General features: G+C 56.1%; 1 protein-coding gene across 12 annotated transcripts in view; it reads right to left on the reverse strand.

The window, feature by feature from the left end:
• The window catches only part of SHANK3 (SH3 and multiple ankyrin repeat domains 3), a 675,575-nt gene that overhangs the window by 318,349 nt on the left and 333,035 nt on the right, over positions 1-24,191 (reverse strand). For all 12 annotated transcript variants that reach the window (XR_012666651.1, XM_075124628.1, XM_048820302.2 and 9 more), the window contains exon 11: positions 6,236-6,438. Coding sequence is in view for 11 of the 12 variants with exons in the window: in XM_075124628.1 (XP_074980729.1) it covers positions 6,236-6,438 (203 nt within the window). In the remaining variant the exon portion in view is untranslated. The remainder of the gene's footprint in view (positions 1-6,235; positions 6,439-24,191) is intronic.

Here is a 24,191-nt window from a genome sequence, read left to right on the forward strand (position 1 = left end):
TGGAAAGAGTCCAGCAAAAGGCAACAAAAATGATTAGGGATCTGGAACACATGACTTACCAGGAGAGGCTGAGGGAACTGGGATTGTTTAGTCTGTGGAAGAGAAGAATGAGGGGGGATTTGATAGTTGCTTTCAACTACCTGAGAGTTGGTTCCAAAGAGGATGGTTCTAGACTATTCTCAATGGTAGCAAATGACAGAACAAGGAGTAATGGTCTCAAGTTGCAGTGGGGGAGGTTTAGGTTGGATATTAGGAAAAACTTTTTCACTAGGAGGGTGGTGATACACTGGATTGCGTTACCTAGGGAAGTGGTGGAATCTCCTTCCTTACATATTTTTAAGGTCAGGCTTGACAAGCCCTGGCTGGGATGATTTAGTTGGGGTTCAGTCCTGCTTTGAGCAGGGGGTTGGACTAGATGACCTCCTGAGGTCCCTTCCAACCCTGATATTCTATGATTCTATGAATTGGTTGGTGAAATCGAAGTATGGAACTCAGACAATCTGGGGTTTGTGCCCAGCTTCCTAACAGTCTGCCCTGAGGTTGGTACTCGTGCTCTTGAGTCCCTGCAGGTTGTGCTACGAGGACAAGTAAGAGCAACCCACCTACGCTGTTGATCCCAACCATTATTTTATGTGCCTATTGAAAACACAAAGCAGAGATACATAATGGAGGAAGAAGTAGGAAAAATAAAGGAAAAACAGAAAGGAGACATCCAAGGCACTATATTAACCCAGAATTTAGGGGAGAAGGAGAAATGTGATGCCAATGCAGCTTCAAACATAACCTCTCCCATCAACGTGCGCGTTTGGCGACGTATGACATTTATGACAAACTTGAAAATATCAGTGAAGTGAAGCAACGTTCAGCAAGCAACATACAAAAAGAAAGGGAAACTAAGAGTCACTTTAGTGTTTCCTCTCAAAACAATCTCCTGCCCCATCCCCTGTCTTGGGCCAGGAGCAGGTGATTCTTGAAACATGTCCTTAAAGGAGACTGCCCAGCATTCTGCCCAAAACCATCCAGTTCAACAGCATCTCTTTTCAAAAATATTCCTATTCTAGAGAGGGAGGCAATATTACTGGGAATCTAGACAACAATGAATGCGGGCAGAACCAGGCCAAAGGTTAGATGTAGGACAGGCAGGTAAGATATTAGGCCCACAGGGAAAGAAAAGGAAATGCAAAACTTAGCTGCTGCTTACTAGGTAGATTACTGCTACCAGATTCCTCTAAAATCTCAGACAGTCATCAGGAACGGTGTGTGCAAGAGGATAATCCATAGAATCATATGCACCAGGGTAAGGCCCCGCCATCTCTGCCAGGATGAGAATACCCCATGAGGAGCAGCTTCCAAGCAAAGGAAGCTTCCAGCCTCCGCTTCACCACTTCAGCAGTTTTGTGAACACTTGATACTGACAAAACCCCAGTGAGCAGAGTCTGGGAGTCACTGGAACTCTTTGCCTTCACCCCCATGCCCTGAAACATGCATGGAGCACAGCAAGAATGTGCAGCAAAACTGTAAGTTTCTGCAGTCCCCCAAATCATCTTCGCTGCACTTCCTATTTCGAAGAGGAGTGGGTAACCCTGAGGGAAATTCTCCCGTACGAAGCAGACCCCACTAAAGACAAACATGACTAAGGAGATGCATACCCAACGGGGCCACCCCAAAGGCAGCCGACACAGGAATGTTCCCAGTCAGGCAAGCAACCACCAACTTCTGTTGGCCCCTCCCTCCACAGAGCCGAGAGGGGATCTGCTGCGAACCGGAACCAGCCCCTTGTCCAGCTGCTGACTGCACTTTAGAATCATAGAATATCAGGGTTGGAAGGGACCTCAGGAGGTCATCTAGTCCAACCCCCTGCTCAAAAGCAGGACCCATCCCCAATTAAATCATCCCAGCCAGGGCTTTGTCAAGCCTGACCTTAAAAACTTCTAAGGAAGGAGATTCCACCACCTCCCTAGGCAACGCATTCCAGTGTTTCACCACCCTCCGAGTGAAAAAGTTTTTCCTAATATCCAACCTGAACCTCCCCCACTGCAACTTGAGACTATTACTCCTTGTCCTGTCCTCTTCCACCACTGAGAATAGTCTAGAACCATCCTCTCTGGAACTACCTCTCAGGTAGTTGAAAGCATCTATCAAATCCCCCCTCATTCTTCTCTTCTGCAGACTAAACAATCCCAGTTCCCTCAGCCTGCCTCTCCTCGTAATTCATGTGTTCCAGACCCCTAATCATTTTTGTTGCCCTTCGCTGGACTCTCTCCAATTTATCCACATCCTTCTTGTAGTGTGGGGCCCAAAACTGGACACAGTACTCCAGATGAGGCCTCACCAATGTCGAATAGAGGGGAACGATCACGTCCCTCGATCTGCTCGCTATGCCCCTACTTATACATCCCAAAATGCCATTGGCCTTCTTGGCAACAAGGGCACACTGCTGGCTCATATCCAGCTTCTCGTCCACTGTCACCCCTAGGTCCTTTTCCGCAGAACTGCTGCCGAGCCATTCGGTCCCTAGTCTGTAGCTGTGCATTGGGTTCTTCCGTCCTAAGTGCAGGACCCTGCACTTATCCTTATTGAACCTCATCAGATTTCTTTTGGCCCAATCCTCCAATTTGTCTAGGTCCCTCTGTATCCTAACCCTGCCCTGCAGCGTATCTACCACTCCTCCCAGTTTAGTATCATCCGCAAATTTGCTGAGAGTGCAATCCACACCATCCTCCAGATCATTTATGAAGATATTGAACAAAACCGGCCCCAGGACCGACCCTTGGGGCACTCCACTTGATACCGGCTGCCAACTAGACATGGAGCCATTGATAACTACCCGTTGAGCCCGACAATCTAGCCAGCTTTCTACCCACCTTATGGTGCATTCATCCAGCCCATACTTCCTTAACTTGCTGACAAGAATACTGTGGGAGACCGTGTCAAAAGCTTTGCTAAAGTCAAGATATAATACATCCACTGCTTTCCCTTCATCCACAGAACCAGTAATCTCATCATAGAAGGCGATTAGATTAGTCAGGCATGACCTTCCCTTGGTGAATCCATGCTGACTGTTCCTGATCACCTTCCTCTCATGTAAGTGCTTCAGGATTGATTCTTCGAGGACCTGCTCCATGATTTTTCCAGGGACTGAAGTGAGGCTGACTGGCCTGTAGTTCCCAAGATCCTCCTTCTTCCCTTTTTTAAAGATTGGCACTACATTAGCCTTTTTCCACTCGTCCGGGACTTCCCCCGTTCGCCACGAGTTTTTAAAGATAATGGCCAATGGCTCTGCAATCACAGCCGCCAGTTCCTTTAGCACTCTCGGATGCAACTCGTCCGGCCCCATGGACTTGTGCACATCCAGCTTTTCTAAATAGTCCCTAACCACCTCTTTCTCCACAGAGGGCTGGCCATCTATTCCCCATGTTGTGATGCCCAGCATAGCAGTCTGGGAGCTGACCTTGTTCGTGAAGACAGAGGCAAAAAAAGCATTGAGTACATTAGCTTTTTCCACATCCTCCGTCACTAGGTTGCCTCCCTCATTCATTAAGGGGCCCACACTTTCCTTGGCTTTCTTCTTGTTGCCAACATACCTGAAGAAACCCTTCTTGTTACTCTTAACATCTCTCGCTAGCTGCAGCTCCAGGTGCGATTTGGCCCTCCTGATTTAATTCCTACATGCCCGAGCAATATTTTTATACTCTTCCCTGGTCATATGTCCAACCTTCCACTTCTTGTAAGCTTCTTTTTTATGCTTAAGATCCGCTAGGATTTCACCGTTTGCCTGCACACAGCTTTGCTCTGGGCCCTTGACCACTGCCCTGGGTCAGCGGGGTCCCATGCTGCCCTATCCCACTACAGGACTCCCCATACGCGCTTACAAACTCTGCACCTTGGCCATGCCCAGGGCCCAGCGCTGCCCACAGGGTTCCCCTACCCGCTCCCACCCCCTGCACCCCAGCTGTGCCCAGGGCCCCTCGATCAGTGCTGCCCACGGGATACCCCTGCCCGCTCCCACCCCCTGCACCCGGGCCATGCCCAGCACCACTCGATCACTGCTGCCCACGGGTGCCCCTGCCCGCTCCCACCCCGGCCATGCCCAGGGCCCCTTGATCAGCGCTGCCCACTGGCGCCCCTGCAAACTCCCACCCCCTACACCCCAACCGTGCTCTGCCCAGCACCCCTCGATCAGCACTGCCCATGGGTGCCCCTGCCCGCTCCCACCCCCTGCACCCTTACCATGCCCAGCACCCCTCAATCAGCACTGCCCACGGGTGCCCCTGCCCGCTCCCACCCCCTACCCCCCGGCTGTGCCCAGCACCCCTCGATCAGCACTGTCCACGGGCGCCCCTGCCCGCTCCCACCCCCTGCACCGCGGCCGTGCCCAGCACCCCTCGATTAGCGCTGCCTACGGGCACCCCTGCCCGCTCCCACCGCCTGCCCCCCGGCCGTGCCCAGCACCCCTCGATCAGCGCTGTCCACGAGCACCCGCCTGCTCCCACCCCCTGCCCCCCGGCTGTGCCCAGGACCCCTTGATCAGCGCTGCCCACGGGCGCCCCTGCCCGCTCCCACCCCCTGCACCCCGGCCGTGCCCAGCACCCCTCGATCAGCACTGCCCATGGGTGCCCCTGCCCGCTCCCACCCTGACCGTGCCCAGCACCCCTCGATCAGCACTGCCCACAGGCACCCCTGCCTGCTCCCACCGCCTGCCCCCCGGCCGTGCCCAGCACCCCTCGATCAGCGCTGACCATGGGCACCCCTGCCCGCTCCCACGCTGACCGTGCCCAGCACCCCTTGATCTCTGCTGCCCACAGGTGTCCCTACCCGCACCCACCCCCTGCCCCCCAGCCGTGCCCAGAACCCCTCGATCAGCGCTGCTCATGGGCACCCCTGCCCACTCCCACCCTGACCATGCCCAGCACCCCTCGATCAGCACTGCCGACGGGTGTCCCTGCCCACTCCCACCCCCTGCTCCCCGGCCGTGCCCAGAACCCCTCGATCAGCACTGCCCACGGGTGCCCCTGCCCGCTCCCACCCCCTGCACCGGGACCGTGCCCCGCACCCCTTGATCTCTGCTGCCCACGGGTGCCCCTGCCCACTCCCACCCTGCCCATGCCCAGCACCCCTCGATCAGCGCTGTCCACGAGCACCCCTGCCTGCTCCCACCCCCTGCCCCCCGGCCGTGCCCAGCACCCCTCGATCAGCACTGCCCACGGGTGCCCCTGCCCGCTCCCACCCCCTGCCCCCCGGCCGTGCCCAGCATCCCTCGATCAGCGCTGCCCACAGGCACCCTGCCTGCTCCCACCCCCTGCCCCCCGGCCATGCCCAGCACCCCTCGATCAGCACTGCCCACGGGTGCCCCTGCCTGCTCCCACCCCCTGCCCCCGGCCGTACCCAGCATCCCTCGATCAGCGCTGCCCACAGGCACCCTGCCTGCTCCCACCCCCTGCCCCCCGGCCGTGCCCAGCACCCCTCGATCAGCACTGTCCACGGGCGCCCCTGCCCGCTCCCACCCCCTGCACCGCGGCCGTGCCCAGCACCCCTCGATCAGCGCTGCCTACGGGCACCCCTGCCCGCTCCCACCGCCTGCCCCCCGGCCGTGCCCAGCACCCCTCGATCAGCGCTGTCCACGAGCACCCCTGCCTGCTCCCACCCCCTGCCCCCCGGCCGTGCCCAGCACCCCTCGATCAGCACTGCCCACAGGCACCCTGCCCGCTCCCACCCCCTGCCCCCCGGCCGTGCCCAGCACCCCTCGATCAGCACTGCCCACGGGCACCCTGCCTGCTCCCACCCCCTGTGCCCCGGCCGTGCCCAGCACCCCTCGATCAGCGCTGCCCACAGGCGCCCGCCTGCTCCCACCCCCTGCCCCCCGGCTGTGCCCAGCACCCCTCGATCAGCGCTGCCCACAGGCACCCTGCCTGCTCCCACCCCCTACCCCCCGGCCGTGCCCAGCACCCCTCGATCAGCGCTGTCCACGAGTGCCCGCCTGCTCCCACCCCCTGTCCCCCGGCCGTGCCCAGCACCCCTCGATCAGCGCTGCCCACGGGAGCCCCTGCCCGCTCCCACCCCCTGCACCGCGGCCGTGCCCAGCACCCCTCGATCAGCGCTGCCCACGGGCACCCTGCCTGCTCCCACCCCCTGTCCCCCGGCCGTGCCCAGCACCCCTCGATCAGCGCTGCCCACGGGCACCCTGCCCGCTCCCACCCCCTGCACCGCGGCCGTGCCCTGCCCACCCCGCACTCACCCTTGATGGCTTCGCCCCGGTTCAGCTGGATCTCGCCCTCGCCCTGCGGCGTGTAGCTCTTGACCACGATGAACCTGCGGCCGGGCACGGCGCTGTACAACTTGCGCTTGGGCCCGCGCAGGGCGGCGGGCGCGGCGTGGCGGGCGGGCTCGGGCCCCGGCCCCGGCCCCGGCCGCGGGGGGGCGCCCTGGCCGCCGCTGGGGCTGTAAACGAAGACATAGGTTACGGTGCTGATGCCCGGCAGCGCGCAGCCCGGCCCGCCGCGGGGCAGCGCCATGGCGGGGGCGCGGGGCTCAGCGCAGCCCCGCCAGCGGCCGCCCTGGCGCGGCTCCGGCCCGGCCCGGGCCCCGGGGGCCGCCGGCCGCGGGCGGCTCCATGGCTCCGCGCCGCCCCGCCGCGCTGCCTGCGGGCTGCCGCCGGCGCATGGCCCGGGCGCGGCGCCCCGCGGGGCTCGGCTCCCTCCGGCGCCGCCGCTCGCACAGGCCGGGCGGCAGGTGCCTCTCGGCGGCCGCGGCTCCGCCCCTCGGCGGGCGGGGACTCGCCGCCTCCCCGGCACGGCCCGGCCCGGCCCGGCCCGGGGCCACCCGCCCAGCGCTGCCCTGGCCGGCCTGCGTGTGGGGCAGAGCCACGTGCCGCGGCTGGGGGGCGGCGCCCGGGGGCTAGGGCCGGGGGGCGGCGCTGGGGGTCGGGGGGCGGCGCTGGGGGTCGGGGGCAGAGGTTGGGGGGCAGCGCTGGGTGTCAGAGGGGCAGTGCTGGGGGTCGGGGGGGACAGGGGTCGGGGGGCAGCACCAGGTGTCAGGGGCAGAGGTTGGGGGGCAGCGCTGGGTGTTGGGGGGGCAGGGGCAGGGGGGCAGCGTGTCGGGGGGCAGCGCTGGGTGTCGGGGGAGCAGGGATTGGGGGGCAGCGCTGGGTGTTAGGGGGCCAGGGGGGCAGTGTGTCGGGGGGCAGCGCTGGGTGTCGGGGGGGCAGAGGCAGGGGGGCAGTGCTGGGTGTTAGGGGGCCAGGGGCAGGGGGGCAGCGTGTCGGGGGGCAGCGCTGAGTGTCGGGGGAGCAGGGGTTGGGGGGCAGCGCTGGGTGTTAGGGGGCCAGGGGGGCAGTGTGTCGGGGGGCAGCGCTGGGTGTCGGGGGGGCAGAGGCAGGGGGGCAGTGCTGGGTGTTAGGGGGCCAGGGGGGCAGTGTGTCGGGGGGCAGCGCTGGGTGTCGGGGGGCAGAGGCAGGGGGGCAGTGCTGGGTGTTAGGGGGCCAGGGGCAGGGGGGCAGTGTGTCGGGGGGCAGCGCTGGGTGTCGGGGGGCCAGGGGGGCAGTGTGTCGGGGGGCAGCGCTGGGTGTCGGGGGGGCAGAGGCAGGGGGGCAGCGCTGGGGGTTAGGGGGCCAGGGGCAGGGGGGCAGTGTGTCGGGGGGCAGCGCTGGGTGTCGGGGGGGCAGAGGCAGGGGGGCAGCGCTGGGTGTTAGGGGGCCAGGGGCAGGGGGGCAGTGTGTCGGGGGGCAGCGCTGGGTGTCGGGGGGGCAGAGGCAGGGGGGCAGTGCTGGGTGTTAGGGGGCAGTGTGTCGGGGGGCAGCGCTGGGTATCGGGGGGGCAGAGGCAGGGGGGCAGCGCTGGGGGTTAGGGGGCCAGGGGCAGGGGGGCAGTGTGTCGGGGGCAGCGCTGGGTGTCGGGGGGGCAGGGGTTGGGGGGCAGCGCTGGGTGTTAGGGGTTGGGGGGCAAGCTGAGCACAGAGCCAGGGTGTTGGTGCAGGGACGGGGGTAATGCGGCGGTGTTGGGGGGCAGCGCCGGGGGTGGGGCCGGCGGGCAGGGCTGGGCCCTGGGAGGCCAGGATGGTGGTTTGTATGGGAGCGGTGCCTGAGGGCTGTCAGAGGTGAGGGCCGTGCCCCGGGTATTGAGGGAGTTGGGGGAAGCCCACGGCCTGGGAGTAGGGGCTGGGAGAACAGTGCTGGGTAGTGATGTGGGCGGCGGTGGGGAGCGGGACCTGGTGGTTTGTGTGAGAAACGGGGACAGTGTCCAGGGGAGGCGTCCGGGGGAGGCGAGGGCAGCGTCCGGAGGGGGGGTGTGTAGGGAGGGGGGGCAGTGCCCAGGGGAGGCGGGGGCAGCGTCCGGAGGGGGAGCAGTGCCCAGGGGAGGCGGGGGCAGCGTCCGGAGGGGGGGTGTGTAGGGAGGGGGGGCAGTGCCCAGGGGAGGCGAGGGCAGCGTCCGGAGGAGGGGTGTGTAGGAAGGGGGGGCAGTGGCCAGGGGAGGCGGGGGCAGCGTCCGGGGGGGGGGCAGTGCCCAGGGGAGGCGGGGGCAGCGTCCGGAGGAGGGGTGTGTAGGGAGGGGGAGCAGTGCCCAGGGGAGGCGGGGGCAGTGTCCGGAGGGGGAGCAGTGCCCAGGGGAGGCGGGGGCAGTGTCCGGAGGGGGGGCAGTGCCCAGGGGAGGCGGGGGCAGCGTCTGGAGGAGGGGTGTGTAGGGAGGGGGAGCAGTGCCCAGGGGAGGCGGGGGCAGCGTCCGGAGGAGGGGTGTGTAGGGAGGGGGAGCAGTGCCCAGGGGAGGCGGGGGCAGTGTCCGGAGGGGGGGCAGTGCCCAGGGGAGGCGGGGGGTTAGGGACCTGGTGGTTTGTGTGGGAGGCAGGTGGGGGCAGTGCCCGGGGGAGGCGGGGGAGGACAGGGCCTGATGGTTTATGTGGGAGGCGGGGGACGTGCATGGCGTTGGGGAGGGTGAATGTCAGCCCCAGGGGTTGTGCTGAGGTTTGTGTAATTTATTCTGTGCCCCTCCTGCTCTACGAAGGGGGTGGGGACGCTGGGAATCCCCCCCTGCCCTTTGCTGAGCCAGCCTCCCTATTTCAGCAGAACCGAGCTTCCTCCCTGTCTCTGCTCCAGCTCCCGCCCCGCAGGCGCCTGTGAATGGCTGCAAGGAGCCAGGGCTGGGATACCTGTGGAACAGGGACACGGCCTCGGCCTCGGGACATCGAGAGGGGACAGACTAGCGGGCAGAGAAGAGTGAGGGGCAGGGCAGAGTGGTGAAGAGAGAGAAGAGTGGGGCACAGGGGTGTGTGGGGGGGTGGGACACGGAGGAGGAGCGGGGTCGGACAGGTGGAAGCATTCCAGGGGCCCAGGCCTGGTGGCTCTCAAAGGGCTTTGCAGCCCCATCACCACAGGGCCCCCCTCCTGCTGTCTGCTCTGGGGACTGGGGGCTGTAAACGTAGGGGGGGGGGTTGGGGTTTCCTCTGGTCAACATCAGTCACCAGCCAGCTGCCCGCAATAGTGGGAAAGGTGATGAAAGGCAGGATTCTCAGCCAGCTCCCCTGCACTGCCCTTCCCACTCGACCTCAAGCTCGGCCTCAGTGCTCCAGGCTCTTCCCCGATGCATACATTCAGCCCTTTGTGAGGGCCCCTCAGTGCACAGAGTTGCACCTCAGCATCTCAGTGCCAGGTCCCCCCCGCCCCCCACCTTCCATGGCTTCTGATAGTAACCTCTTCAATTCACTGTCCCAGAACAGTGGCTGGAAAAAGACCTGCCTCAGACCAAACCCTCCTCAGCCAAGGCCAGCATAGAGCCAGCCTCCTCCTGCCCTTGGGGGAGTGGGAGGGCCATGCAGACACATAAAGGAGGCTGGGGGGGGAGGGGGCAGTATAGCGGGGTCTTCTCTTTTGTGTTGGGCTCTGCTGCTGCTCAGAGTTGCTGCTTGGCTGAGCAGATGCATCGCTGCCGGGGGGGGGGGGGGGGGGGTGTGCACCCTGTCAGGGTTAAAAGAAAAGCGAGCCCTTCAGGTGCTCTCAGAGGTACCACACTGATAGGCATCACTCCAATGCACAGATTATGTAATTCCTTGGATTTGCAACCAGGTGGGGGGTAAAACAGGCAATTCTGGAAAGAGCAAATTCTGGATGGAGAGGAAATAGTTCATAGTTCCCGAAATCACCGACCAATGAACAGCCAGATACCCCCATACAAAGAAGAGGGGAAGGGATGGTTAATACTTAAACAAAACTTCAGAGTGGGGGAGGAACCTTGACAAAAACACATAACAACAAATGGCAAGGCCTCGTGTCTTGGAAATCACCATTTAAGCAAATTCTTTCATCAAACTCAGTCCCATGCACAGACTCAGGCTTCAACTCCAAACACGCTGTGGTATTGGAGTGGGCATTTTTCTGTAATAAACGGGGCCTCAGTTCAAAAGCTTGGTGTTCTTTGTAAAGTACAAAGCTGTAGTCCCTGGAGTGAACTGCTGCTTATACAAAATAAATAAAACTCTGTAATAAGAGTTCTAAATCGCACCTTAGTATCATTTTTACTAACTGCAGAAGTAATAGTAATGGGGATTTGATTATTAGAAATAGTTGGATTTGTGATGACCAGGAGAACCACCTAGTGAATTGCTTGCCAGGTGCAAAGGTTGTGGACCTCTGTGACAAAGTGGGAATGTTCTTAATGTTTTCTCTGAATACTGTGTGGGTGCCTCAGTTTCCCCTATGCAGTTCTTAAGTATCCAGGTGGTGAGATAAGGGGGTGTGATTGTGGCTGAGCCCTAGGGGGCCAGTGGGATGGTGTCTGCACAGAGAATGGCCGACACCCTGTCTCCTTGCAACTGATGGGCTGGGCCCCTCCTCTACAAAGGTGCCAACTGAAGGTGTTGGAGAACAAAGAGATCAGGCGGCCTCCTGGCCCAGTAAAGAGACAAAGCCCAGAGGAGGAGGGGCTGGAGAGTTTCAGTTTGGAGCTGGCTGTGGAAATGGGGGGAGGCTCAGATGCGGCTCTGGTCTTCCTGCCCCCCCCCACCCCGCCCCAAGACGGACCTGACTGAGGGGTCCTTTTCTCTGTACCTACAAGCTCTGTTTTAGACCATGTTCCTGTCGTCTAATAAACCTCTGTTTCCCCGGCTGGCTGAGAGTCACATCTGACTGAGGAATTGGGGTGCAGGACGCAGTGGCTTCCCCAGGAGCTCCGCCTGTGCGGACTTGCTGTGGGAAGCACACAGTGTGGACAGGGATGCTGAATGCCCCAAGGTCAGCTCCAGGAAGGTCAAAGCTGTGTAAGCTTCTTGCCCTGGGGAGAGGAAGCTTCCACAGAGTCCTGACTGGCTTTCTATGGAGCAGTTCCAGAGCATCGCCCGGTGTCTCCGTGACAACTGGTGGCATGTACTGCACCCCATGAATGGCACTTCTTGCAGTAAGTGACTGGGGAGCAGTAAAATGAAGGGGGAGTAACGAGGACCAGGCATGCTGAAGGCTCAGAGAGGGACAGTTTCAGGGGGCGAAGGAGCTACCCTTAACCCCTGGGAGTGTGTGACCAGCGAGAAAGACTGTCACAGTAACAGGGTCCCCTGTGGGGACTGCGGTGAGCAGTCTCAGGGGTGGAGGAGCCTGTGGCTTGGCCCTGGGAGAGAGGTGGTGACCTGGAGAAGGTCTGGCACAGGAGAGGTTCTTCCTGGAAACCGTGGGGAGCTGAGAGCACACAGGCCTGTGAGTCCACAACAACTTGGGAACAGCGAGGTGATGGCCTATCACCATCTCCTTAAGAAGGACATTGTAACCCTGTGCAAAAAGAGAGGGTTACGCATTGGAAAGTTCACCAAAGCACAGTTCATCGTGCAGCTGGAGGAGGATGACCACTCTAAGGAGCAGATTTCTGACCCCAAATGGGGCTATAGCAGGATCTGGAGCAGCTGGAGTGGTAGCCAGGCATCCCCAAGAGTCCTGTCCCCGACCAGATGTGGGGGGGGGGGGTCTTCATGATTGGGTTCCCCATCAGGGGATCGGAGACGGACGGGATTGGAGCTGAGTCCAAGATGAGCGAGAGGACCGTGAGAGACAGCGAAAGCCCGAGACAGAGCTGCAGGAGAAGCAGCAGCAGCGGCATGGTGGAGTGGAGATGGCATAGGGGACCTCCCCGGGGTGAGTGGGGATAGACCCCGGGGTGCCAGCTCCGCAGGGAACCTCGAGACTAAAGTGCTGACCTGGTTAAGGAAGGGGGGGGGGATGTAGATGCCCACCTCACTGCCTTTGAGCAGGCTGGAGATCTGAACCAGGGGGACCCTGCGGAAAAGCCCCGGTATCTAGCTCCCTTGCTGGGTCCCAAGGCCACAGACTCCGTCAGCCAGATGGGTGGGGAGGTGGACAGGCTCCCACTCCTGGCCCTGGCCTGTGTGTCTGCGTGCAGTCTCCTGGGCTCAGGCCCCTCGGACCCACAGTGGGAGCGGGAGGTGATGGTCAATGGGGAGACATTCCTGGGGTGGCGAGATTCTGGGATGGAAAGAACTGTTGTCAGGCCCCGGGTAGTGCAGCCTCAGATGCTGAGGGGCTGTGTGAGCTGGGTGACGGTCCCAGGGATGAAGCCCCTCGCCCTGCCTATGGCCCGGATCCCTGTGCAGACCCGGGGGGGGTCGGGCTGGCTGGTCGTTTGGGTTCTCCAGGATACCGGCTGTGAGACCCTGTTGGGGGATGACTGTGTCTCTTTGGGACAGGATCCAGGCCCTGCTCCTGTAACGGCTGAAGGTTTGAATTTGAATCCAGGGAACCAATCGGCGGAGACGGAAATGGTCAGTGAAAATACAGATGACCTGGCTGGCAAGGGGGAGGAGTGGCTAGGCTCAGGATACCTGCCTGCCTGTAACCAGACCCCTGGGGCTGGGTGGGACAGAGAGATGTTCCCTCCCCCCCTGCACACCGGAGAGGGGGCTGACGCTGGCTCTGATGCTGTAAGGAGAGCAGCGAGCTCGCTGCCTACCCCACTGGGACAGCAAGAGCAGCGCTGAGCACGGGGGGACCTGAGACCCCAGCTGAGTTAGGGGACCCACAGGCAGGGCAGTTCGGCTGCCAACCAGGTTTAGCTGGTCCAGAGGCGCTGCTGGGAAGTGATCTCACAGCAGGGAGGGAGCGACCAGAGACAGGGCTCAGCGGGGCTGTGACCCCAAGCCCAGCTAGCAAGTGGGAACAGGTCCCACTCCCTCCCCCAGCAGCTCAATTCCAGACCGAGCTGCAGAAGGATCCCTCCTAGGAGGAGCTGAGGGGACTTGCTGGCCACAGGCTGCAAACCCCCGTGGGGAAGGCTGCAGGGACAGATTCCCGTGGGAGAAGGGATTCCTGTACCGGGAAGGGGCTCCCCCAGGGGAAGTAGAACCGTGGGGGATCAGGAGGCCGCTGGGGGTGCCCCAGAAGTGTCGCCGCCGGCTGTCGTACCTGGCCCACAATGACCCTCTCTCGGGACACCAGGGGATCCAGGCCCCAGGCAGCAGCTGCTGCAGAACCGTGACTGGCCCGGAGTCTGGGACGCAGCCCAGCAGCACTGCAGGTCCTGCGACCCCGGCCGGGGGGGGGGAAGGCCGGGATAAGGGTGAAGCCCCCTTGAGACCCCTCCCCATCATAGAGGAACCTTTCCAGAAGGGGGCTCTAGACATAGTGGGGCCCCTCAGCAAGGCAACCCAGGCAGGGAAGAAATACGTCCTGGGGGTGATGGATTTCGCCACCCGCTACCCAGGGGCAGGGGCTCTGTCCTCCACCGAGGCAGACACCAGGGCAGACGCGCTGCTGACCATCTTCAGCAGAGGGGGGTCCCCAGCGAGGTCCTTACAGACCAGGGGTCCAATGTCCTGTCAGCCCTGCTCTGGGGCTGGTGGGAGAAATGTGGGGTCTGGCCCACCTGGGCCTCTGCAGGTCACCCTCCCTGTCCCATGGGCTGGTGGAGAGAGTTTATGGGACCCTGGGGATGATGCTGAGGACTTTTATGAATCAGCATCCGCAGGACAGGGACAAGCACCTGCCCCACCCATGTTACGGGGAAGTGCCCCAGGAATCCACCGGGTTCTTCCCTTTCGAGCTGCTGTATGGGAGGAGAGTGAGGGGACCCCTGGACCTGGAAAGGGAGGATTGGAAGGAGAAGGGGGAAGATCTCTTCCCTGAGGTGGGAGCCAATCCTCCCATCAGGTGTCCCCTGTTCAGAGTCCCTGGGAAAACAGCCCAGAGCCTGGAGAGAGAGGTCAAGGACATGCTGGCTTTAGAGGTGATCCAGCTGTTCAACAGCCCATGGGCCTCACCCGTGGGGTGGGTCCCTAAGGAAGACGGGTCGATCAGGTTCTTTGGGGACTATTGGAAGCTTAATGCCATCACCGTGTCAGATCCCTATACCACGCCTAGGCCTGGTAAGATTCAAGACAAGCTGGGGGGTCTCATTACCTCTCTACTATGGCTCTCTCCAAGGGCAACTGGCAGGTGCCTTTGGACCAGATGCCAAGTTGAAATCTGCCTTGACCACCCCTTGCGGGCTCTCTGAGTTCCTGGTCCTGCCTTTCGACATCAAGGGGGCATCGGCCACCCCCCAGCGCTGGGTGGATCGGTTACTGAGGGGGATGGAGAACTTGGCCCTAGCGTACGTTGATGACGTGTGTGTCTCTAGCCAGACCTGGGAGGAACACGTGTCCCAGATGAAGAGGGTCCTGGGCTGCCTCAAGGAGGCAGGACTGAAGGTAAAAGCTGGAAAGTGTAAGGTGGAGATGGCAGAGGTGTCGTACCTGGGCCACAAGGTGGGGAGCAGCTGCCCAAGCCCAGAGCTGGCCAAGGTCAAGATGCGAGTTCTTAACCAAAAGAGCCCAAATCGCAGACCTCCAAACTGGAGCGCTGGGAGAAATCCCAATCCCAGTTTGAACCCCAGGGGTATTGGGGTGGCAAAAGGGCATGGGCCACATAAACCTTCCCATATGCGGTCTGCGAGTGCCATCGAGCACACCTGACCTAAGGGAGGGCGTGAAACTGGAAGGGCCTGGTGCAACTCCCACCAAGGAATGGGAGAGATGCTGGGGCATCCAGGGGAATATTGGTGGGTTCAAACTTCCCCAGGTCACCGGCTAAAGTGACCTCACTCAGTTTGGTCTCGAAGGGGGGACAGATGTGACGAAGTGGGACTGTTCTTAATGTTTTCTCTGAATACTGTGTGTGTGCCTCAGTTTCCCCTATGCAGTTCTTAAGTATCTAGATGGTGGGATAAGGGTGTGTGATTGTGGCAGAGCCCGAGGAGACCAGCGTGATGGTGACTGCACAAAGAATGGCCGACACCCTGTCTCCTGATGGCCTGGGCCCCTCCTCTACAAAGGTGCCAACTGAAGGTGCTGGAGAACAAAGAGATCAGTGGCCTCCTGGCCCGGGAAAGAGACAAAGCCCAGAGGAGGAGGGGCTGGAGAGTTTCAGTTTGGAGCTGGCTGGGGAAATGGGGGGAGGCTCAGATGCGGCTCTGGCCTCCCTGCCCCCCAAGATGGACCTGACTGAGGGGTCCTGTTCTCTGTACCTACAAGCTCTGTTTTAGACCATGTTCCTGTCGTCTAATAAACCTTTTTTACTGGCTGGCTGAGAGTCACGTCTGACTGCGGAGCTCTCTGGCTCCCCCAGGAGCCCTTCCTGTGCGGACTCACTGTGGGAAGTGCACAGTGTGGACAGGGATGCTGAATGCTCCGAGGTCAGCCCTAGGAAGGTCGGAGTTGTGTAAGCTTCTTGCCCTGGGGAGAGGAGGCATCCCCAGAGTCCTGACTGGCTTTCTTATGGAGTAGATCCAGAGCATCACCCAGTGACTCTGCCACAACCTCTCGACACATCGAGATAGCCTTATGCACAGTGCAAGGGAGGATCCAGTGGTAGTAATATATGAGGGTACCAATGACATAGGAAAAAGTAGAAGAGAGGTCTTGGCAGCCAAATTTAGGCTGCTAGGAAGGAGATTTCAGTCCAGGACTCCTTGGCAGCATTCTTTGAAGTGCTTCCAGTTCCTCACACAGGGGCAGTTAGGCAGAACTGCAGGGTCTCGATACATGGATGAGACAACGGTGTTCAGAGGAGGGATTTAGGTGTATTAGGAACTAACTTTTTGGGAAAGGAGGAGCCTATATGGGAAGGATGGGCTCCCCCTAAACCAAAACAGAGCCAGATTGCTGGCATGAAAATTACAAAGGTCATAGAGTTTTTAAACTAAGGGCTGGGGGAAAGCGAGCAGGTGTGGAGCAGCACACAGCTTGGCCAGACTCATCCCTTAGGGGAGGATTTATTAAAGAGGATACTCTATATCCTAGTAAAAAGGAGAGGATAGATGTTGATAAAGTACAGGTAGAAACTGAAGAGAAAAAGACAAATGAAAAAAAGATTGCCATTCAATTACGTCACATGAAGACAGACAACTAAATATTGACACATTTTATAAGTGTTTGTGAACTTGAGTGCCTGGTACTAAATAAGGATATTGATATACCAGGCATCAGAGAAACTTGGTGGAATGATCATAATCAATGAAACATGGTAATACCAGATGCCGATTTTTAAAAAAAGGCTCCGGGGCAATCCTGGCCATTACAGTTCAATAAACTTAACTTCTGTACCAGGCAAATTGGTTGCAACTAGAGTAAAGAACAGAATTATCAGACACATAGGTAAACAATATGTTGGGAAAGAGTCAACGTGGCTTTTGTAAAGGAAATCATGCCTCACCAATCTATTAGAATTCTTTGAGGGTGTAAACAAACATGCGGACAAGGTGATCCAGTGGATACAGTGAATGTGGACTTTCAAAAAGCCTTTGGCAAGGTACCTCACCAAAGTCTCTTAAACAAAGTAAGCTGTCATGGGACACGAGAGCACACCCTCTGATGAATCAGTAATTGGTTAAAAGTTGGAAACAAAGAGTAAGAATAAATGGTCAGTTTTCACAGTGAAGAGATGTAAATAGCAGGGTCTCCCAAGACTCCTTACTGGAACCACTGCTGTTCAACGTATTCATAAATAATCTGGGAAAGGAGGTAAACAGTGAGGTGGCAAAATTTGCAGATGATACTTTAAATTACTCAAGATAGTTATGTCCAAAGCAGACTGCAAAGAGTTACAAAGAGCTCTCATTAAACTAGGTGACTGGGGAACAAAATGGCAGATGAAATTCAGTGTTGATAAATGCGAAGTAATGCACATTCAAAAACATAATCCCAATTACACATACAAAATGATGGTGTCTAAATGAGCTGTTACCACTCAAGAAAGCGATTTTGGAGTCATGGATAGTTCTCTAAACACATCTGCTCAAAGTACAGCGGCAGTCAACAGAATGTTAGGAAACATTAAGAAAGCAATAGATAATACAACTGAAAATATCATGATGCCTCTTTATAAAGCCATGATGTGCCCACACCTTGAATACTGTGTAAAATTCTGATTCACTCATCTCAAAAAAAGATTTAGAATTGAAAAAAATACAGAGAAGGGCAACAAAAATGCTGAGGGGTCTGGAACGGCTTCCCTATGAGGAGAGATTAAAAAGATCGGGAGTGTTCAGCGCAGAAAAGAGACGACTCCGGGGGGGAGATGATGGAGGACTATAAAATCATGACTGGGGTGGAGAGAGTGAATAGAGCAGTGCTATTTACTCCTTCTCAACACTTGAACCTACGGTCACCCAATTAAGTTAATAAGAAGCAGGTTTAAAATAAACATAAGGAAGTACTTCTTCACACAGTGCACAGTCAACCTGTGGAACCCATTGCCAGGGGATGTTGTGAAGGCCAAAAGTATAACTGGGTTCAAAAAAGAACTAGATAAGTTCATGGAGGACAGGTCCATCAGTGGCTACTAGCCAAGATGGTCAGGGATTCAATCCCATGTCCTGGGTGTCCCTAAACTGCTAGAAGCTGGGACTGAACAAGAGAGGATGGATCATTTGATAAATTGCCCTGTTCTGTTCACTCCCTCTGAAGCACCTGGCACTGGCCAGTGTCGGAGACAGGATACTGGACTAGATGGACCATTGGTCTGACCCAGTATGGCTGTTCTTATTACTTTACATAATACTGTTTCTTAGCTTCTTTAAGATGCTAGTTTAATGGTCCAGAAACAGTTAACAGGAATACACAAGCCACTGGAGTGTGGGATATTCTGATGTGGACTTCTCTCACTTTCTCCTGTTGCAGGTGTTCCACTCTGTATAAATAATTAAGTATGCAGTGGGCCAGAGAGAGCAAGGAAGAGTGAAGCTATAGTCTGGTGGTTAGGTTTCAGAGTAACAGCCGTGTTAGTCTGTATTCGCAAAAAGAAAAGGAGTACTTGTGGCACCTTAGAGACTAACCAATTTATTTGAGCATGAGCTTTCGTGAGCTACAGCTCACTTCATCGGATGCATACTGTGGAAACTGCAGAAGACATTATATACACAGAGACCATGAAACAATACCTCCTCCCACCCCACTCTCCTGCTGGTAATAGCTTATCTAAAGTGATCATCAAGTTGGGCCATTTCCAGCACAAATCCAGGTTTTCTCACCCTCCGCCCCCCACACACAAACTCACTCTCCTGCTGGTAATAGCCCATCCAAAGTGACCACTCTCTTTAAAATGTGTATGATAATCAAGGTGGGCCATTTCCAGCACAAATCCAGGTTTTCTCACCCCCCCACCCCCCTCCAAAAACCACACACACAAACTCACTCTCCTGCTGGTAATAGCTTATCCAAAGTGACCACTCTCCTCACAATGTGTATGAAAATCAAGATGGGCCATTTTCAGCACAAATACAGGTTTTCTCACCCCCCCATCCCCTTTTTTTTCAAAAAAACACACACACAAAAACTCACTCTCCTGCTGGTAATAGCTTATCCAAAGTGACCACTCTCCTCAGAATGTGCATGATAATCAAGGTGGGCCATTTCCAGCACAAATCCAGGTTTTCTCACCCCCCACCCCCACCCCCATACACACACAAACTCACTCTCCTGCTGGCAATAGCTCATCCAAACTGACCACTCTCCTTACAATGTGCATGATAATCAAGGTGGGTAATTTCCAGCATAAATCCAAGTTTAACCAAAACGTCGGGGGGGGGGGGGGGGGGGGATGAAAAAAAAAGGGGAAATAGGCTACCTTGCATAATGACTTACTTGATGATCACTTTAGATAAGCTATTACCAGCAGGAGAGTGGGGTGGGAGGAGGTATTGTTTCATGGTCTCTGTGTATATAATGTCTTCTGCAGTTTCCACAGTATGCATCCGATGAAGTGAGCTGTAGCTCACGAAAGCTCATGCTCAAATAAATTGGTTAGTCTCTAAGGTGCCACAAGTACTCCTTTTCTTTCTGGTGGTTAGGGCACTCAACCTGAGAGGTAGGAGAAACCTATGTTCAAGTCCCTTCAGGTCACTGAGCAGAGGGCAAAACTGACCTGGGGGCTCCCACATTCTGACTGAGTTCCCTAACCACTGGGCGAAGGATGATAGAGGAAGACCCCCCCCCCCCGTTTTGTTGGGAGATAGGTGTGCATCCATCACTGTCCTTACGAGAAACGGCACAGACACCTGACTCCAGCTGTGGATCCCAAGCAGAGATAGTCACCTAAGTCCCAGTGACGGTGGGGGTGTGGGGGGCGGTCTTGGGACACATCTTCTCATCAGCATCTGCTATTGGCTAGTTTAGGTGACTCCTTGCATAGTGTGCTGGCTTTTGTGGATCCCATGCTCAGGAGCTTCTCTCTCCCTGTGCATTGTATAGGGATCCCAGGTGCTTAACCCAGGGTTTGTGAACTCCACTGGGAGGCTAAGCGCCTGAAACTTAGGTGTTACAATTCCTAAATCCCTTTGTAGACCTGTGTCATAAATATACAGGGAAGGGTAACCACCTTTCTGTCTACAGTGCTATAAAATCCTTCCTGGCCAGAGGCAACATCGTGTTACCTGTAAAGGGTTAAGAAGCTCAGCTAACCTGGCTGGCACCTAACCCAAAGGACCAATAAGGGGACAAGATACTGTAAAATATTGGACGGGGGAGAGGGGAGGGGAAGGTTTTTGTTTGTGCTCTTTGTTTACGGGGTTGTTCTCTCTTGGGACTGAGAGAGGCCAGACAGAAATCCACCTTCTCCAACCCATCCTAATCCAAGTCTCCAATATTGCAACCAGTAGAGGTAAACCAGGCAAGGTGGATTAGTTTATCTTTTGTTTTATGTGAATTTTCCCTGTGTTAAGAGGGAGGTTTATTCCTGTTTTCTGTAACTTTAAGGTTTTGCCCAGAGGGGGATCCTCTGTGTTTTGAATCTGAATACCCTTAAAGTATTTTCCATCCTGATTTTACAGAGATGATTTTTACCTTTTTTTAGTCAAAAATGTCTGAAACAGGTCCTTACAGAAGTGGTATATATCAGCAGTTCTCAAACTGAGGTCTGGGGTCTGCAAGGGTACTCCAGGGGTCCATAAGTCATAGAATATCAGGGTTGGAAGGGACCTCAGGAGGTCATCTAGTCCACCCCCCTGCTCAAAGCAGGACCAATCCCCAATTTTTGCCCCAGATCCCTAAATGGCCCCCTCAAGGATTGAACTCACAACCTTGGGTTTAGCAGGCCAATGCTCAAAACAATGAGCTATCCCTTCCCCCTGAAAGTATCATGTCCGGCTCCAGGGGATCCGCGAATCATGTCTGGGGCAGCTGGCCCTGCTGATCAATTTCTCCCCCTCCCTCCCAGTGCCTCCTGCATGCCACAGAATAGCTGTTCAGTGGCATTCAGGAGTCACTGGGAGGGATGGGGAAGGGTGGGAACAGGGTGCACTCAGGGGAGGGGGTGGGAAGAAGAGGCGCAGGGGTGAAGCAGGGGCAGGAAGAGGTGGAGTGGGGCTGGGGCCTGGGGCTGAACGGGGGTTGAGCACCCCCTGGGAAAATTAGAAGCTAGTTTGGGAGTTTGCGAAAATTATTAAATCAAAATGGGGGTCCTCGGGTAGCCAAAGTTTGAGAACCACTGGTATGTATCCATATGCTGCCCCGATAAAAAGTCGCCTATTTGGCTACATAGAGTTCTCCAGTTGAAGGCTTCTAACTCTGCAACAGTAACAAGAGGAACTCTTTTGAGAAAATTTGATCTCCCAAGATCATGGGCATACGAACCAAGCCTCTAACAGCAGAGGCTTCAAATCTGACTGAAGTCTTTGTCCTTGGTGTTCTGACAGAAAGTTCAGAAGAGACAGAGGAGGGAAAGGTGACTACACTGCTAGGTACAGAAGCCCCAAGTACCAAAAATATCGCTCCATTTGGGGCAACCACAGAATATGACCCTTGTTCTATTAGATTTCTTGATCACACTGGGGATCATGGAGTCTGGAGAACCATACAGATATTTGCTGGGGTCCAGTAAGAAGGCGTCTGTTAGGCAACCAGATCTTCACCTTATCTGGGGCAACACTGAAAGCACCTGGTTTTAGGGACAGCTCAGTGGTTTGAGCATTGGCCTCCTAAACCCAGGGGTGTGAGTTCAATCCTTGAAGGGGCCATTTAGGGATCTGGGGCAGGAATTGAGGATTGGTCCTGCTTTGATCAGGGGGTTGGACCAGATGACCTCCTGAGGTCCCTTCCAACCCTGATAGTCTATGATCAATGGAAAAGAGGAAAGAACTCTTGGTCCATGGAGAACAGCTTCCTTGAGAATAAAGGGGTCAAGATCGGCAGGCTCAATGACCCAGGCTATTTCTCCTGAATCTACGCTTTGTAAAAAAAATAATTACGTTTTCAGCCCTTACGGTTGTGAAAATAATCTGGAAAGTGTTAAACAAATGCAGTGTTTTCCCCTAATCTATAGACACCCTGAAATAGCAGCCCCCATAGCGGAGCCTCCCCTGTCATCTCAATGGATCGTTATCTCTAAAGCCTAATAGCATCAACACTAATTATCAAAAAGCAGAGGGATGATCAGACTATAATGATTTGCATAGCCTGGTATTGACCTCACACGTTGGTGCCATGAGTATGTTCTGTCTGGCTGTGAACATGACCTGAAACAGTACCACCACTTCTATTTTTCTAAACTACCAGACAGAAGGGGAGGAGCAGAGCATACGGGACAGCCAAGCCCCACAGAGGGACAGCCAGGCCTGGGAAGCCCAGCAGAGCACTTGGTTGTATCTGGATGTCACCGCAGGGGAGCGAAGACCCAAGGAAACCGCAAAGCAAGCAATTTGAACGTCTGTACGGTCTGCTGTGAGCTCTCTCGAGAGGGGGGAGTGTGGTTTGTGGGTGGAGCCTGGACAATAGCTCAGTGGTCTGAACATTGGCCTGCCAAACCCAAGGTTGTGAGTTCAATCCTTGAGGGGGCTATTTAGGGATCTGGGGCAAAAACTGGGGATAGCTCTTGCTTTGAGCAGGGGGTTGGACTAGATGACCTCCTGAGGTCCCTTCCAACCCTGATATTCTATGATTCTAAGTACTGCTCTGTTTTCCCCCACAATTCAGGCAGTGAAGCCCCATGAAAATGTCCAAAGATGTGGGAGTTTAAACACGATTTGAGAGGCTTGTACCAAAGTCCCTGATACTGAACGTGGATGCCAGGAAGCCCAAGCTTGATGCATAAGGTATGAAGAGTCCATGGAGGGAGCCACAGACTCCATCCTGGATGGCAGTGAGGTTGACTCCAAAAACCTCCTGTCCTAGATCCACAAGTTCTGTGCTGTGCCCTGGCTTTTAAACATTCCCTTGGAGGTACCCTTTTATTGCGTCAGACCCCCAAGGGATCCCACTCTTCCTTATGGATAGGCCACACAGCCCAGCAAGTCCATCTGAGTCAGACTCCAGTTCCGAGGCTGTCACCGTCTTCAGGGATCAATGCACTTCAGCAAGTGTTTGCAGTGACGTCACACTGCCTTTTCAAAGCAGAATAAAGTTTATTAGCCAACAGGAACACAGCATCAGGACGTGCTAAGATTACCCTCTCTCACAGGCCCACAGGATTGTGGCCATGTCTCCAGATTTACAACAGTCTCTAGGGGGAACCCTTCAATGTGACAGACCGGCTAGGGATCTCACTCGTCCTCCAGGGTAAACCACACAACTTCACTGCCTCCTGTCCTGAGATGGGACCTCTGGGCCTGCAGCCCCCTGCTTCATCCAGTGAGCTCCGTTTAGTGAGTCCCACTGAGACAGACCCTGATGGAGACTTGGCCACTCTTCAGGGATTAATGCACTTCACCAGGCACTTGCAGTGACACTCAGTGTGGTCAAAACAGTTGGGTTTATTAGTTCACTGGCCCACAGCACAGGACGTCCTTTGGGTAGCCTGGAGAACTGTAGGTTAAAGCATGGCCCATTCAGGTTGGCCCAGAGCCCAGCCAAACTGTAGTAACCCTCAGTGTCCAGGTTCTGTACATCTCCCTCTGTCTGATCGCCTTGGTCAGACACCAGGTGAGAGCCCCGACTCCTTCCATCAGCCAACTCTGATCCCCCATCTCTTGGATTCCCTTTCTCTGTGTCTGTCCCTTTGTCTGTCAATCCCAGGTGAGAGTTTCCTGTATTTTCACCTCTGACACACTTCAGTCCACTGTCCTCCTCCTGCAGAGTCCAGCTGAGTCCACGTTTTCCACTTCGCATAGCTTTCCAGTGTTAGGTGTCAGTTGATCAGTTGCTGGGGTTCCTGTTGTCATTCCGGATTCTCCATTGATATGGGCTGGTTCTAGCCAGGCCTGAACAACCCATTCATGCCGCCCCAGACAGTTACATGACCGGAAACACCTCATGTCTCCTGCTCTGCCCCACGAGCATTTTAACCCTTCTGCACCCATTGGGTACAACATCAGTTGAGGTAAGTCACTGCCATACAAATCATCTCATTTTGCCACACCACCTGATTCAGATCTTTGGTTCCAAAGGAACCTTCAGCCCTGCCTTAGAAGGGGAGTGACCAGGGATGGGATTCCTTGTGATGGAATAAAGAGGACCTAGGAAAAGGTGCAGTGGATATAACTCTCTATTGGTATCTGTGACATTGCACTCCATATGTTTTATGAAAATATGTTTATGAATGTGAATATGATGTAACTGGGATACGCTTTATGCAAAAGGTCTCTTGTAAGGTATCATTACAAAGCTTCTAATCTACTGAGTGTGATCATCCTATTTGTTTTCTATGTATTATTTCTATGGCTCGAGTTAGGAGAATAAGTTATGAACTTGTATCACTGATGTAAACATATTAAGTGGAGGCCATTAAGGGTGCTCCAGAAACA

The sequence above is a fragment of the Caretta caretta genome, chromosome 1, assembly GCF_965140235.1.
Source record: "Caretta caretta isolate rCarCar2 chromosome 1, rCarCar1.hap1, whole genome shotgun sequence".
Lineage (NCBI taxonomy): Eukaryota > Metazoa > Chordata > Testudines > Cheloniidae > Caretta > Caretta caretta.